Below are 18,399 nucleotides of genomic sequence, written 5' to 3' on the forward strand. Positions count from 1 at the left end.
CTGACCAACATGGAGAAACCCCATCTCTATTAAAAACACAAAACTAGCCAGGCTTGGTGGTGCATGCCTGTAATTCCAGCTACTTGGGAGGCTGAGGCAGGAGAAATGCTTGAACCCATGAGGCAGAGGCTGCGGTGAGCCGAAATAATGCCACTGCACTCCAGCCTGGGCAACAAGAGCAAAACTCTGTCTCAAATAATAATAATAATAATTATTATTATTATAGATGGACATTCAGAGATTATCTAATTTAACTATCTCACAGATGAGAAAATTGAAGCCCAGAGAGGTTAAGTTACTTTATCAAATTTACAATAAAAAAGTTTGAGAAACAGGCTTAGTGTTGCATATCACTGCATTATTTTCACTGCCTTCAGTGTCAGGATGAAATAACCATTTAACTGTTCAGATATATACAAATTCTCAACAGGAATTGTGGAAGCAAAATACAATGTCTATGAATCCATCATGGTCTGTAAGTTACCTAGAAATAACAAAAAAAAATTGTTTTCAGAAGTCAGCAAAATATAATGAAGAAAGGACAGAGTCAAAAAGTCAGCTGTTGCTACTTATTAGGCTTCTTGCACAAAAGTTAAGTGCAACAGAACTATAACTGAACAATCAAAATGAGAAAATTTAGATCCAGAAGCAAAGCAGTGACTTGTCCAAGATTACAAAATAATTTGTTGATTCTTACTCTAGATTTTGAGACTAGTTTCCTCATTTACAAAATGGAGATAGTCATTCAAAGTATTTTTGGGATCCATGCTACTATGGCTGAAAAAAGGCTAGTCCCTCTGCAATTTCATTCATATCACCCTATTTGTATGAGGTCCAAATGGACCTACTTTATACTAAATTGAGATCAACATAGGTTTGTATTACGCCAAGATTCTAGTATATTCCTAGTGATATACTAGTAGGCTCTCAACATAGGTTAAATATATAGTATCTCCTGAAGCTGAAACAATTAACTTTTTGTCCTTAAACTGAGGGGAATGTGCAACTTTAAAAAATGACATTGTTTTTCTTCCTCATGCACTCCACTGAGAAATTTTTCTAAGTGAAACGCGAAACATTTCCTTACAAACTTCACTTTGATGCACTTATTAAGTGTTTGTTAATACAGCAGATAACTAACTCATATCTGTGCATCTTGACAAACATAAATATTTCGTTTTTTTACATCTGCCATAAGAGATCATAAGAACTTCTGCCTCAAATGACAGAGATTATATTCAGCATGCACTCTAAATTTCTTTCCACACAATATTCTAAAGAACTCAGCAAAGGATAAAGACTGTATAGCTGTTCTATAAGAATTCTTACGAATTTTATAGCTTGGAATTTATTTTACCAAAGGTCAAAATCAAGATGTCAAAACATTAAAATCATAAAAACATTATGACACTAGCAAATGTACAAATGTCAGAAAAAAATAAAATATTAGTTTTAATTTTTAATTTCTTTTATAGATATTTCACAATTTTTCCATTCTAAAGAAGCCAGGAAAGATTATTATGATGTTCTGTGTTTAGGAATTCCTTCCCAAACTCAGCCCTCACTCCTTGTATATTAGAAAACATAACCATTATTTCAGCCTATGTTTTTTTTTTTTCCTAAAACTTTGTTACCATATATGACTATCTTAAACTTCTGTGCAAGCTTAAGAGGGAAAGAGCTTTAAAAAAAAAAAATGTAACTGGTTTTTTTCTACCAATATTGTAGTACTGGAGAATTTAAATTTAAACAATGTTTTTAAAAATTCTTAAGATTTAAATATAGTTCTTTCATGGCACATAATAATACTAACTACATAAAATCAAAGAAGAAAATAACACTGACAGGAAACCAACTTTATGCTAAATTCAGATCAAGAGGGCTGAATTATGTCAATACAAATGGCACTTGAATTAAGCATAATTGACTCTAATAAGCCTTACATTAGTTGAGCAAATATATACAGCTGAACTTTACTGAGAAAAAGACTAAATAATAACTAAACTATACATAGTATTTTCCACATGCCAGGTATTGTTGTAAGCATCTGACATATCATTCATTTAATCCTCACAACAACCCCATGAAGTAGGTGCTATGCCTATTTTATAAATGAAGAAACTCTTTAAGTGACTTACCCAAAATTACACAGCTACAAAGTGAGGAGTTGTGGTGTCAAGTAAGGCAGAAATTAATCTTTACTCTTAATCTCTTGAATAATACATCATATATGTTTTGTACTCATGAAATAATTTATTAATTTTTAAATAAAACTTGGTAAAAATTAATTGTATTATTAAAAAACCATAAAGCCAGGCTTTAGTTATATCTCAATATAAACAAAAAAGAATTTAAAAAAAACCACAGAGCAGCATAGTGATTTATCTCTATAAAGATAAGAATGTTAGAAATAAAAATCTAACTAAAACAAATGTTAGTAAATTATACAGAAGGAACCAATAAAAAAACTTTGAATTGCTAAAAATAATGGTGGCATCAGGTTTAAATAAAAATGCCCTCAAAACAATTTAATTATGCTGCTTATATTTTAACTTAAAAAATGAAAGCTTTTAAATAAAATTTTATATATTTTTCTCTTTCTTTTCTTTTTCTTAAGGGAAACCAACTGTGTCCTCTTACTCTCCCAGAGGAAGAGAAGAACGATCACCCATGTTCAGAGAAACTCCTCTACTAACATACCTTAGAAATTATGCTTGAAAGTATAGTCTTTTCAATTAAATGTTAATCTAAAGCATTAGAAACCATTTAATGAGTGAAACAATAAAAATGTTGTTTTCAAGAGATTTACACAAACTGCTTTTGAACACTGAGAAAATGCTTTGGTAAAATAAATTTAAATTTAGAGTTTAAAAACTCTATAAAGTTACAGAAATGTCAAGTTTTATCTCTGGGTTTCCTTAATACTGTTTAGCATTAAAATGGGTCAATTATTTCTAGATTAAAAAACCGGTTTTTTCCCGGAAATATTTTGTTCAAAAAGTTTCCTGTGTTAGTTTGAAAGGAAAGCTGTACATTAAAGTATACTGTCAGCTTATAAAATGTTAAGAAAAAAGTACTCCTTTCCACTAGATTTAAGTCTCTTGAGGATTTTTGTTTTGTTCATTGCAATATCTCTATTGATTGAAAGAGGACCTGTCACATAAGTATGGGCTTAATAAATACTGGTAGAAGAAAAGCTCGCCTTAAAAAAAAAAAGTAGCTGCTTATTGGTAAAAAGCAAGTTAGTTACTCACAAAAAAACTCTTCAGTTAAAATACTAACATATCACTAGAAATTTTAATAATTTCTGAAATGAATCATAGAATCAAGGGCCAAAATCCCCTTTACTAAAGTTAAATTATTTTACTGGTCAAGCACAAACGTTAGCTATCAGTAATATTTTTATGGTTCCTAAATTCATAATATCATTTAAACTAGTTTACATAGAAATTGATGCCATTTTGAAACTCAGTTTTTTTCTGCTAATTACCTAAGTTTTTGTCTATTTGGGCAACAACGGCAATGTACTTCAAGGTAAGTAAAAACTATAGAGCATCTATGTTTCAAATATTATTAACAGAGGCTATTAAAATTCTATCTTTTTAAGATTAGATGTTCAATTTGCAGGTAATTCAAAGCAGTTTTTACATTATTGTAATCATATGAAAAGACTTAAAAGCAACAAATCAAGATCAATAGTTTTCATTTAAACCACTAAAATTTAGCCCAGTCGACTATCTTCTCTTTTATTCTAATATTGTTTTCCTGATTTTAAAATTTTGAACATAAACTACCAATACATTTTTTATGTTAAGAAAAGTATAGTGTTTTGCTTATGATTATGCTATATAATGTCATGTTTAAGTTAGCTTCACATTTTTCTTGAGATGTTCTTTTTAAAAAATTAATGCAGGCCAGGCGCAATGGCTCACACTTATAATTCCAGCACTTTGGGAGGCCCAGGTGGGTGGACCACCTGAGGTCAAGAGTTCGAGATCAGCCTGGCCAACATGGTGAAACCCCATCTCTACCAAAAATTTAAAAAAAATTAGCTGGGCATGGTGGCGGACTTCTGTAGTCCCAGCTACTCGGGAGGCTGAGGCACAAGAATTGCTTGAACCCAGGAAGTGGAGGTTGCAGTGAGCCAAGATTGCACCGCTGCATTCCAGGCTGGGTGACACAGCAAGACTGTGTCTCAAAAAAATTAACGTAAATTATTCTAGGAAAAAAAAAATTAATTTGCCAGGAGGCTGAGGTGGGAGGAATGCTGGAGCCCAGGAGTTCCAGGCTGCAGTAAGCTAGGATGGCACCACAGCAATCAAGCCTGGGCAACACAATGAGACCCTATCTCTTAAAAAAAAAAAAAATCTAATTGGAATTACGCTACAATCAGCAGATTACAAATGGAAAATATGTAAAATATTAATATCCTATTCTACACTGATGACAGGAAAAAATTCTTGATTGTATAAAGAAGGGCCTACTTCTTTGATGAGATGAAAAATTCTCCTTATTGGGCAGAATTTAGGAAAAGGATAGGCCTGTGAGACATACTATTTTATTTTTCATTGACAGTCACAAAACAGAAGTATAAAGAGCTCAATTCAAATAATAACATATCGTTGATAAAAAGAGATCAGTCCCCAACATTAGCAGTCTACATACTATAGCCTAGATAGACCAGAGTCCAATAGCAACAAAAATGACAAATCAGTTTTGGGAACTGGTTGAAAGAAACTGGGTCTGTAAGCTTAATTTCAGGATGAGAAACTCATAGTACTTGATTAGAAAATACTAAATAAGAAACATTTGTGGAAGTATACACAAAGCTGCCTACCATGTTTATATACTTTTATATTCCTTTTTTCACTAAAGTGTTACTTTTGGCAGTAAAAGTAATTTGCTTAAGAACGATGATTCAGATTTCTGGCTTCTCTCTTATCCGTTTATCAGGAAAATAATGACTGTCAGGCTGGGTTACCAAATGTCTACAATCTAGTGCAGTAATTATCAAATAAGTAATTATCAAAGGCCAATGAGAGAGAAGCCAAGGAGTGTACTTGCCCAGACACCAGAATAAATTATATTAGATGTTTGTGCAAGCCAACATATTGTATCAAATTTGATACATATTTTTCAAACTGTTATAGATGAGTCTGATGTTAAGAAACAGTGCATTGACATAGTGCTAATGCCCACAAACTGGTCCCCAGAGCTTAAGAAAAACTCTTTAAGGGCTGGGTGTGGTGGCTCACGCCTGTAATCCCAGCATTTTGGGAGGCCAAGGTGCGGAGGATCACTTGAGCCCAGGAGTTGTTTAAGACCAGCCTGGGCAACTTTATGTTCAGAATTTCCCTGGGCAACAACCCTGTCTCTACAAAAAAAAAAAAAAACTAGCCGGATGTGGTGGCACGTGCCTATGATCCCAGCTACATGGGAGGCTGAGGCAGGGAAGTCAAGGCTGCAGTGAGGCAGGGAAGTCAAGGCTGCAGTGAGTCATGTTTGCACCACTGCACTCCAGCCTAGGCAACAGAGCAAATTAAAAAAAAAAAAATTTTTTTTTAACTCTTCAAGAATACTCAACTATTCAACTAGGTTAGTCTATAGCTGTATATAAAGCTATATCATATAGCATCATACTTACAACAATGCAGGTAGTATGGACAGTTAGAACAAGAACACTGGAGGAGGAAAAATGGGCTGGGAACAAATAAGGTACTTAGAAAACTGATGGTCCTTTCTCATAGATTTTGGTACGTTAAAAAAAAAAAAAAAGGATTTAAAGGACTTTCCTTTACCTCCCCAATTATCCAAAAGTATCAGATAAATATTTTTCTAACAAATTCTACTACTAACCATAAGCTAGAGGTAGATTGTCTATGAGTCGTTTCATTGAGGTTATTTTTGGTGAAGTAGTTGAAGAAACCTCATTTCCTGATTTCAGAGATAGACTCAGGAAATATTTTATGAGTTCGTTTAAGCTAATTCACATGAGGGAGAGCTACAAAAGCATGAAAAACCATTTACTTTTTCCCCTTCATACAGTTCACTTTCTTATTAATTCTCTGCATATTAAACTATTCTAAAGTAAAATTTAGTCAAACCTTGGAAGAAACATCAGCAATTAAAAAGTATGATTGGTTGATGATCTAAGATTTTGGTGATTGTTTTTTAATTTAGCACTATTTTTACAAATCTCTATTCTTATAACTCATACATTTTCTCTTATCTCTTCCACTCTCCTTCGCTCTACACCTAACACCTGAGGAATCAAATTCCAAGTCTTTAATTTGCTTCCAAGAATCGCAGAGGCAAAGACCAATCCAATAATTTAGATTTCTACAATGTAAACTGGTAGAAGATTAATCCTGCTTAATTTTCATATTGGTTCTCTCTGGAACCTTAATGGCACAGGATATCAATATGTGTACTTGGAAAGGTGTTCTGTGCTTAAATAAGTCTGAGACATATTCAATTATAAACAGTGTTTTTTTTTGTTTGTTTTGTTTTGTTTTTTTTTGAGACGGAGTCTTGCTCTGTCGCCCAGGCTGGAGTGCAGTGGGCGATCTCGGCTCACTGCAAGCTCCACCTCCTGGGTTCATGCCATTCTCCTGCCTCAGCCTACTGAGCAGCTGGGACTACAGGCGCCCGCCACAAAGCCTGGCTAATTTTTTTTGTATTTTTAGTAGAGATGGGGTTTCATCGCGTTAGCCAGGATGGTCTCAATCTCCTGACCTCATGATCTGCCTGCCTCAGCCTCCCAAAGTTGCTGGGGGTACAGGTGTGAGCCACTGCGCCTGGCCAACAGTTTTGTTTTTTTTTTAACAGGTTTTCTAAGGGCCTTTAGTATGTTGATTTGCACTATGAATCTTTAATCTTTTCCTCTACACACCTATTTGCATCTCCTGGAAGGTGTTCTAAATTTACGTATCAGCTTGAAAAATCCTGACTTCATTCGCAATCAGGAAAGGAGGGATTTTGCTATTTTAAAGTGACAGGTTCCTTGCCTCTTTCAAATTCTAAGAGAAAAAAATGATTTTTAATTCAAAATAACTGTAATTATGCTTTTATATTTTAAATGTACACAAGCATAAAAAACTGGCAGTAAAAGCATCTGAAGTTGTCAATAAATTATCACTGGTTTTGGAGGATTATGTGTATTTTTGCATATGCTTTTCCATATAATCCATGTTTTCTAAAATGAACATTATTTTGATAATCAGATATAAAGTTTGTTTTGTTTTAGTGACTGATGTCTCAACACCATCTAAATCTTTAAATTTATCATAGAAGGCATATTACCCCAGATAGGGAAAAGGAATACAACAAATAAAATTGCCATTTAGAAAATTCCTTTCCAACAGTGCTCATAAATGTTTAAATCATAAAATCATTAAAAAGGTAAACTTTCTGAATTATGTATTTACAGCAAAGCAAGAATTCTGAAATAGGAACTTCTCATCCTGGGTATGGCACCACTCTAAAATATTTTGAAAGGAACAACCTTATCTTTGTTTTAGCTATTCAAAAATGTTTTAGCACTTAACATGAATATTTGCCAATATATTAAGTTGCAGATGAGAAATTCTGTAAATCCCTTAAGATGTGGAGAAAAAAATAAATCTTTCTGACAGTTTTTTTAAAACAGTAGAGGAATGGCTAATCCAATCAAACTTTTAAGAATTAGTGGCCAAGAGAATTCAAATTCTGTACTCGATATAAATAAATAAATAAATAAATAAATAAATAAATAAATAAATAGAATAAAATAATAATGGAAGTGTTCAAAGCTCATTTTAATTTTTCTAAACATGTCAAGAATGGTTTGCATTAAATGCTCTAAGTGTGTCTTTTATAAAAGCTAGGAGCAAAAAATGTATCCAAGAGAAGTTTACAACAAACTCAGAGTTTCTTTTAGCTGTATCTAATTCAGTTTTAAGAACAGAAACATTGTTTGCCAACTTAAGTAGATTATAATTTGATGTAAGCAACCAAAATCTGTGCTACTTACATAAGGAGGTACAGTGCTTAAATGGAGCACTAAAGAGACAAAAATATCCTAATTCTTTATTTGTAGCTAAGCATCATACGTAACAAAATTGTGTGCCATTTTCTACCATCTATTAAAATTTATATTATTACATCTACATATTTTTAAATCTTACTAATTTTCTGCACTGGTAGCTTAAAATATTCAGGTTGCCTAATTTTACTGGTGTAAAACACATCCATTCATTCATCAATACTTACTGGATATTAAGGTTTGAATTGAGGCCAATTTTTCTATTATTGTCATCAATTAAAAAATCAACTCCAATTTCTTATAAACCGTTTCTAATTAATTATATTATGGTTCCAAAGTTAACAAAACAAGTAGGTTTCTTTGAGCTAGCACAGTTTGCACATTGTATCATTTTATTTATGCCAAAAAAATTTTTTTTAAACAAAACTGATCTATGGTGATGAACAGCAAAAAGTTGTATTTGCGTGGAGGGGAGGAGTGCGTGGTGATTGACTCAAAAAGGTCACTGGGAAACTTTTTGAGGTAGTGGAAGCGTCCTATAATTTGTTTGTGGTGATGGTTAATAGGGGTGTGTACCATTTTCAAAAATCATTCAGTTGAGTCTATGGATCTATGCATTTTATTACATGTTAATTAAAGCTTAATAGAAGAGCAGACCGTGCCAGTACTGGGGACCAACGACCTGAGGCAGAACTGGAAAGCTAAGCAGGTTTTGAAGCTCCTTGGAAGTTAGGGCTTCACAGAATGGTTTAAAAATGAGTGAATCCTTAGAATTCTATATATGATTATATGTAATATAAATACAAAGATTTATTCCAAAGCAACTTTTAGATTATATACTTTTCCCAAATACTGATTACCCTTACTTAGTTCCATTACTATAGATAATGCAGAATAAATTATTCAAGATTTACGATATTATTAGTCAAAACAATGGGAAATTAAAAGTCAATGCTCTGATTAGCTTCCTAAGTCATCTTTTACAAGACATCTATTATATAAATGTATACTACTACTTCTTTTAACCACCTGAGAGGAAGAAAAAAATCAAACATGAGCAAAAAACAAAAAAAAAAATTGGCCATTTACAACAAAAAATACTGGACATTGGCACAGCACTAAACTTAGCACTTCCAGAATGAACTGCAAGGACAGGATTAGAGTTCAAATAACTCAAAATGTTGATTTCTCAATCACTTTCCCACTTTCCCACACCTCCCCCAAAGAAATTAACTTTAAAGAGTTTACTTGATTAAGCAAAATTTGAAAGCAGAGGATTAAAAAGTGAAAAAGGTGGTGCAGAAATTAGCAGAGGTGGCACTACCTGAAAGCTCATCAGAAAGGGGAGTGAGAACAATATCAGGCAAGAAGGGTTTGGAAGTATGGATCAGAACAGGAGCACTTTTAGCACTGCGTATATAGGCCGATGGCAGAGCACATTCACCAATGGATCGGCTTCTCATGGCTTTAAAAAAGGAAAAGAAAGAAGTGGGGAAGGAAAAAAGAAGAGTGACTATAATGAAAGGCTCGTGTCACAGAAAAAGCAGCAACAGAGAAAACTAAAAGGTACAAAGGAAGGAAATTATAAATTAAAACATTTCAGCACGGCAAATACTGGCAAGCTGTAAGAAAAGAAATCAGAGAACACACACAACATTTTGAATATAATTTTTTTATATAAAGCAGAAAAATGCTATTATTATTAGCAGTTACAATGGAATAGCATTAAACAACAGCAGACACTTTAATTAGCATTATGTTCTCAAAACCAAGGGTTGAGAAATTCACTGAATGAAAACACTGAAAATAACTCAATATTAATAGTTCAAAGAAACTTTTGGAACAATATTTGGGCATTTCTCTAGGCAATCCTGAGCCATTCTTACTAATGAGGCTGAATTATAAGAACAAATCATTCCTACTTTCATACTCTTTACCAAATAAAGTTTTCTAAATCACTCACAGTCTTTCTTAGAAATTTTTAGGTAATTCATAGTCAAAAGGATTTAATCTCATGTCTAGTATGTGTTTCTGGTAAGAGGATGCTAATCAAATCAGTATCTTTTATAATAAAGTATAGGAGTATAATTAAAATTTTTACATAGAAACAGAAAACAATTTGCAGAGCATGAAAAATTGGGTTCTTGACAAAAATAGATAATTTTGTGCTTATTCAAATCATAAACATAAAAACTTAAAATTGTTTTCAAAGAAAGCTTTAAACTGGATTACTTTTTAAAAATTGCATTTGTAGTTGCATTTGATAATTTCTTAGGAGAGTCCCTAGTTCACAAAAATTAAAGATAAATTATAGTTCACTTAGAAATAAATAATCAAGTTTACACTTCCCAGAGATTTTTAAAAAAACATTTATTTCAAGGATTCTTAATTAAGTTATAGGTATTGTTACACATGAATCAAGGACTTAAAAGAAACAATACTGCATAATATCCAGTGTAATAGTAATGGTGGCAAAATAAATAGTTTGAATATTAACATCAATTCAAATTGCTGAGTTTCCTTGATTACTGGACAGACTTGGTTCCCTGAAGTCTAAATTCCTTAGATTATCACACAACTCACACAAGGCCTTTACGACTTGCCTACAATCTACCACTCAGTAAGACTTTTCTTTTACTATCCTCCCGTGCTGCCACCACTCAGAATTTTATAATGTTCCTTAAAATTTTCATTATCTTTCATCATCACATCATGACTTTGTATGTTGCTAATTTCCTTGGTCTCTTTTTCTTCCTGATATACTCCTTCATACTTGAAGTATCATCTCACCTGAAAAACTTTTTTTTCTTTTTCTTTTTTTGAGACAGGGTCTTACTCTGTTGTCCAGGTGGGAGTACAGTGGCATGATCATAGCTTGCTGCAACCCTTAACTCCTGGACTCAAGCCAATTCTCCCACCTTAGGCTCCAGAGTAGCTGGGACCACAGGCATATGTCACCATGCTTGGCTAATTTTTTTTTCTCTATTTTTAGTGGAAACAAGGTCTCGCTATGTTATCCAGGCTGGTGTCGAACTCCTGTGCTCAAGCGACCCTCTCACATTGGTCTCCCAAAGTACTGAGATTACATGAATAAGTCACCATGGCCAGTCCCTGAGAGGTTTTTCTAACTCTCCCAAACAATTATTTACTGGCAACACAGCAGTAAACAAAAACAAACAAGAATTCCCACTTTTGCAAAACTTACAATCTATTTTTAGTGGACTGTATGTTTTTAGGTCAGCCTCCTCAACTTTTCGAATGCAAGAACCATATCCCCTGATCTTTGAATCCCTACTCCCTACCACGTATAAGTAAAATAATTTTTTACTTTTACTGAATATCTATATTTGAGCAGGAGTCCAGCTTAACCATTTGAAAAACAATTTCAGGCTGTGAAGATACAGAGGAGAAAGTAAAAACAAACATTAACCAAAAACTAAATGCATTTCATAGTTTATAACTGGAAAAAGATAATCATAGATTTAAAAAATGTATGAATGCCAGCAAAATTAAGGATTCTTTAAGAACAATCTGTAGGTAAAAAATATAGAAGCATGGAATATGCTAAGATAATGGCAACAATTTGTCTTTAGTGTATGGCTTACCATGCTGTGTATTAAAGATCAAGTGTATTTTAAAAACAACCCATATACAAAATGTCAGAATCTCACCCTATTCCAGTTTTCCCGCTAGCTTCTTCCCTTCTTGAGAAAGTAACCAACAATTTTATAATCTAATTTGAAACAAAAGTTACGTTGACTCCAACACAATCACTCATTAAAATTGGTCAGAGCAAAGACACAAATACATATGCAAATCTTAAAGTGTTGTTACACAGAGGGTGAAACATCATCTATAGTTGTAATCACCTTTAATTAAAAAAAAAATATATATATATATATATATTTTTGAGACGGAGTCTCGCTATGTCACCCAGGCTGGAGTGCAGTGGCGCGATCTCGGCTCACTGCAAGCTCTGCCTCCCGGTTTCATGCCATTCTCCTGCCTCAGCCTCCTGAGTAGCTGGGACTACAGGCGCCCGCTACCATGCCAGGCTAATTTTTGTATTTTTAGTAGAGACAGGGTTTCACTGTGTTAGCCAGAATTTTTAAATATATTTTTAAAAAACCTGAATTGAGTTTTTGATTCCACAGATAAATTATAAGTTTTTCTTTTTTCCACTAGGGGATAATTTCTGGGAAATAACAACTCCTTTTTTTCTTTCTTCCCCAACACAGACTTGAAGGAAGAGCTTGGGCATTTCCCTTGGAACTTTTTCCATATTTGCAGTGGAATAAATTTATGTTGTGATTCTGAATGAATTCTTTAAAAATGTACCCCTTGGCTGGTGTGGTAGCTCACACCTGTAATCCCAGCACTTTGGGAGGCCAAGGCAGGAGGATGGCTTGAGCCCAAGAGTTTGAGACCTGCCTGGGCAACTGAGGGAGACCCCATCTCTACAAAAAACAAAAACTAAAACATTAGCTGGGTGTGGTGGTGCCTCCCTGTGGTCCCAGCTACTCCGATGGCTGGAGGTGAGAGGATCACTTGAGCCCAGGAGGTCAAGGCTACAATGAGCCATGTTTGTGCCACTGTACTCCAGCCTGGGCAACAGAGTTAAGACTCTGCCTCAAAAACAAATTTAAAAACCCTAAAAAATGAAGCAAAAATGGTCACCTCCTTTTGTTGTTGTTTTTGTTTTAACTAAAAACTCTTAAGTCTTTAGGCATACCTAGAAGTCTGTCAAGGGCTTCACAGCTATGCAACCCTCACTATAGAAAATTATTTACAATGAATTAGCTATTGAGATCTTTTGGGATTTACTAACCTAAACACTTAGTTACTGACATTACTATTAGCACATACATTCCTAAGACACACACATCAGTGATCATAAATCTATAATATGCTTAATGGGCAGTATGAAAAATATAACATCAAAAAGTAAAAACAGATTTTCAAATTACGAGCATGACAATTTTTGAAGGCTTCCTATCTTTTCCCCTCTCAAAAAAAAAACATGCATTCCCATAAATTCACCTTGGACCATACAGACTATATAAAAAACTGTAACTTGCACTCTAGAGTTTCCGTATAGCATAAGAAATTCATGGACCGCAAATGTGATGGATCCTTAACAGCATACAAATACAAAAAATAAACATGAGGAAGACAACTCCAGAATTTTCTCATTTCCAAAATATGATACATTTTCCTCCTTATTTATTAAAATTCACATTATGTATACATTCCTATCCATTGGCAGAAATACCTGTTAAAGTCCCCAAATGTAGGCCTATTATCATAATACACATAAATGAAAAGCAAAATCTGAAAACAAAACAGTGATATATATGCTCCAAAAGTTGAACACCAGGTCCTAAATCATAAATGCAAGCAAGTTACACTGCTTATGAGTATGTTCAAAAATAATTCTTAAATTCATTGCAATCTCTCTTATTTGTTAGCATAAGCAAAACCACAGACATACTCTCCACATTTTTTACATTTTAAACTTAACTATTAATAACAAAATTTATCTTAATAAAGCCATCTTGAGTATTCTAAGATAAAAGGATTATATCATGCTTAATATCTTTTAAATGCAGGTAAGTTCCCTTTCTGTTTATTAAGTGAACAATAATGAATAAATTCTCTTAGACTTTCAAAGAAAAAACAAAAAAATTCTCTTACAATTTCTATCTGAAAATTCTAGAAAGCAACCAGTAAAATAAGTCTTCGAAACATCATGTGACAAAACTGTTACTTTGCAAATTTCAACATAGACTATACTAGTGTCTTCATGAATTGTAAGGACATAAGGTCCTTACATCAGTTTAGATCACCAGCATAAAGAAAGCTGTTTAAGTTAGTCAGAAAAAGTTAAATATTGTATCACTCTATCAGGTAATTCAAAGTCATAGGAAAAAATACAGTTTAACAAGAGAAGAATCAGGTTTGTTATTAAAGGAAATACTTCATAAAAGAGAAATGTAAATCAATGTCAGAAATAAAATTTGTTTCTCCCAATGCAAGTCAGAAAGTAAATAAATGGAGAATGACACAAACTAAAAAATGAATTAAAAATTTTACAGATAAATCTGTGGTTATTTCAAATGTCTAAATTATTTTCTATTCTAAAAAATACATTTTTTTAAATATACATTTTTCAAAAGTTTTAGGTTTACAGATAAAAAATGAGTGTCAACTACAAAGAGTTTCCATACATCCCTTTCCCCCTCCCTACCAGTTTCCCCAATTATTAACATCTTGTATTAGCATGGTACATTTGCTACAATTAACAAGCTCATATTGATACAGTATTGCTAAAGTCCATAGTTTACATTAGGGATCACTGTTTATGTAGTACCTTCTATGGGTTTTGAGAAAGTATAGTGACACATATATACCATTACAAGTATCATACAGAATAGTTTCACATCTTTATTCTCTGTGCTTGCTTCTACCTATTCATCCCTTCTTCTAGCCCCACCCCCCTATTCCTAGTGCCTGGAAACCAGTCATCTTTTTACTGCTGACAAAAGTTTGCCTTTTCCACAATGTCATATATTTGAAATCATACAGTATGTAGCCTTTTCAGATTAGCTTCTTTTACTCAGCAATACTCATTCAGTTTCTTCATGTTTTTTTTTTCATGGTCTGAAAGCTCATTTCTTTTTATCATGGAATAATATTCCATTTTATGGATGTACAACAGTTTGTCCATTCACCTACTGAAGAATATCTTAGACAATTACAACTAAAGCTGCTATAAATATTCATGTGCAGATGTTTGCGTGGACATGTTTTCAACTTATATAGGTAAATACAAAGAGTGCTATGGCTGGATCCTACAGTAAGACTATGTTTAGGTTTGAAAGAAACTACCTGTCTCCCAGTGTGATGATATAATTTTGTATTTCCACCACCAATGAGAGTTCCCATTGCTACACTTCCCTGCCAGCATTTGGTGTTGTCAGTGTTTTGGATTTTAGCCATTCTTTTAGGTGTGTAGTGGTATCTTGTCTTAATTTGCAATAGTCTAATGACATACGGTGTTGAGTATCTTTTCATACGCTTATTTGCCATCTCTGTATCTTCTTTGGTGAGGTGTTTGTTCACATCTTTTGCCCATTTTTCAGGTTGTTCTCTTCCTGTTGAATATTAAGAGCTCTTTGTATATTTTAGAACCAGTCCTTTATCAGGCATGTGTTTTGCAGATGTTCTCCCCATCTGTGACTTGTCATTTCATTCCCTTAACAATGTCTCTCACAAAGCAGAAGTTTTAAATTTAATAAAGTCCAACTTAGCAATTTTTTCTTTCATGAATTTTATTGTTGGTATTGTATTATAAAACTCATTGCCAAACCCAAGGTGTCCTAGACTTTCTCCTATGTTGTCTTCTAGGTGTTTTATACTTTTGTACATCACATTTAGGTCTATGATCTGAGTTAATTTTTGTGAAAGATGTAAGGTGTCTAGATTCATCTTTTTTTGGCATGTGGATGTCCAATTGTTACAGCATCATGTTGAAAAGACCATCCTTTCTCCATTGAATTGCCTTTGCTCCTTTTTGAAAGATCAGTGGACTCTAGTTGTGTGGGTCTTTCTGGAATCTCTATTTTATTCCATCTATTTGTCTATTCTCTCACCCATACCATACTTTCTTGATTACTATATTAAATTTTGAAGTCAGGTTCTGTCCCTTCTCTGAATTCATTCTTTTCCTTCAATATTGTGTTGACTCTTCTGGCTCTTTTGCCTTTCCTTTTTTTTTTTTCTGATACAAGATCTTGCTGTGTTACCCAGGCTAGAGAGTGCAGGGGCACAATCATGGCTCACTGCAGCCTTGACCTCCTGAACTTAAGCAATCCTCCCATCTCAGGCTCCCAAGTAGCTGGGACTACAGGCACATGACACCACATCCAACTAGTTTTTGTATTTTTTGTAGAGACAGGTTTTGCCATGTTGCTCATGCTCTGCCTTTCTATATAAATTTTAGATTCTGTCAATATCCACAAAATAACTTGTTAAGAACAAAATCAACTGAGATTGTGTTGAATCTACAGATTAAGTAGGGAAAAAATGACATCTTGCCAATAGTGAGTTTTTCTATCCATGTACATGAACTAGACCTCTCAACTTATTTATTCTTTGATTTCTTTCATCAAAGTTTCATAGTTTTCCTCATATAGATCTTGTAAATATTTTGCTAGATTTATACCTAATTGTTTTGGAGATTTTTGATGCTAATGTAAATGGTACTGTGCTTTCAGTTTCAAATTCCAGTTGTTCATTGCTGGTATGGAAGGAGCGACTGACTTTTATATATTAATCTGGCATCCTATAACCTTGCTATAATTGCTTATTAGTTTCAGGAGGTTGTCACTTTGAAATTTTCCACATAAATAATCATGTCATCTACAAAGATAGTTTTATTTATTTCTTCTCAGTCTGTAGACCTTTTATTTCCTTTTCCTGTCTTACAGGAATAGTGAGATATCCTTGTCTTGTTGTGGATCTCAGCAGAAAAAAACCTAGTTTCTCACCATTAAGTATGATGCTAGAGGTAGGTTGTCCTGTGTTTTTATTTTTTAATAGATTTATAAAGTTGAGGAAGTTCTCCCTATTCCTACTTTGCTGAGAGTTTTTATCCTAAATGGGTGTTGGATTTTGCCAAATGTTTTTTCTATATCTATTGATGTGATCATATGGCTTTTCTTCATTAGCCTGTGGATGAGATGAATTGCATTAGGGTAATGCAGTACTCCTCAAAAGAATTAGGAAGTATTCGTTCTGCTTCTATTTTTTGAGAAAAATTGTGGAGAATTATTTCTTTCTTAAATATTCAGTAGACTTCACCATCTGGGCCTGGTGCTTTCTAATTTGGAAGGTTGTTAGTTATTGATTCAATTTCATTAATACATACCAGGCTGTTCAGATTATCTAGTTCTTCTTGTATGAGTTTTGGTAGATTGTACCTTTCAAGTAATTGGTCTATTTCTTTTAGGTTATCAAATTTAATTCTTTTATCAGTAAATAAAAGGATCACAAAAACAGACACACAGACCAATGGAACAGAACAGAGAACCCAGAAATAAATCTACACATCTACAGTGAACTCATTTTCAATAAAAATGCCAAGAACATACACTGGGGAAAGGACAGTATCTTCAATAAATGGTGCTGGGATAACTGGATACCCATATGCAGAAGAATGAAACTAGATCCCTTTCTCCATATAGAGAAATCAAATAAAAATGGATTAAAGACTTAAATCTAAGATCTCAAACTATGACATTATTGAAAGAAAACTTTGGGGAAACTCTCCAGGACAATGAAGCAGGCAAAGACTTCTTAAATAATATCCCCAGGCAACCAAAGCAAAAATGGACAAATGAGATGACATCATGTTAAAAGCCTTCTGCACAGCAAAGTAAATCATCAACAAAGTAAAGAGATGACCCACAGAATGGGAAAAAATATTTGCAAAGTATCCATCTGACAAGGGATTAATAACTAGAAAACACAAGGAGCTCAAACAACTCTACAGGAAAAAAATTAATAATCCAATTAAAAATGGACAAAAGATCGATAGACATTTCTCAAGAGAAGACATACAAATGACAAACAGGTATGCGAAAAGGTGCTCTACATCACTGATAATCAGAGAAATGCAAATCAAAACTTCAATGAGATAGCCCACCCCAGCTAAAATGGCTTTTATCCAAAAGACAGGCAATAACAAATGCTGGCCAGGATGTGAAGAAAAGGGAACCCTCACATACTGTTGGTAAGAATGTAAGTTAGTACAACCACTATGGAGAACAGTTTGGAGATTTCTCAAAAAACTAGAAATAGAGCTACCAATCCAGCAATCCCACTCCTGGGTATACACCCAAAAGAAAGGAAATCAGTTTATCAAAGAGATATCTGCACTCCCATGTTTATTGCCAACACTATTCACAATAGCCAAGATATGGAAGCAACCTAAGTGTCCATCAGCACATGAACAGATAAAGGATATGTGGTATATATACACAATGAAGTATTATTCAACCATAAAAAAGAATGAGATCCTGACATGAGGTCATTATGTTAAGCGAAATAAGCCAGGCACAGAAAGACAAACATCACATGCTCTCACTTATCTGTGGGAGCTAAAAATTAAAACAATTGAAATCATGGAGATAGAGAGTAGAAGGATAGTTACTAGAGGCTCAGAAGTACAGTGGGGGAAAGGGTAAGTGCAGATGGTTAATGGGTACAAAAAAAAATTAGAATGAATAAGACCTAGTATTTGCTAGTACAACAGGATGACTATAGCAAAAAATAATTTAATTGTGAATTTAAAAATAACTAAAAGAATATAATTG

At 33.6% G+C, this 18,399-nt stretch overlaps 1 protein-coding gene across 17 annotated transcripts in view; it reads right to left on the bottom strand.

Annotated features, from left to right (window-relative positions):
• RALGAPA1 (Ral GTPase activating protein catalytic subunit alpha 1) overlaps positions 1-18,399 on the bottom strand; it is a 270,569-nt gene that overhangs the window by 152,029 nt on the left and 100,141 nt on the right. For 11 of the 17 annotated variants that reach the window (XR_010150907.1, XM_054666502.2, XM_063792835.1 and 8 more), the window contains one exon: positions 9,348-9,488. The exons of the other annotated variants lie outside the window; for them this stretch is intronic. Coding sequence is in view for 10 of the 11 variants with exons in the window: in XM_054666502.2 (XP_054522477.2) it covers positions 9,348-9,488 (141 nt within the window). In the remaining variant the exon portion in view is untranslated. The remainder of the gene's footprint in view (positions 1-9,347; positions 9,489-18,399) is intronic. 17 annotated transcript variants of the gene reach the window in all.

The sequence above is a fragment of the Pan troglodytes genome, chromosome 15 (assembly GCF_028858775.2).
Source record: "Pan troglodytes isolate AG18354 chromosome 15, NHGRI_mPanTro3-v2.0_pri, whole genome shotgun sequence".
NCBI lineage: Eukaryota > Metazoa > Chordata > Mammalia > Primates > Hominidae > Pan > Pan troglodytes.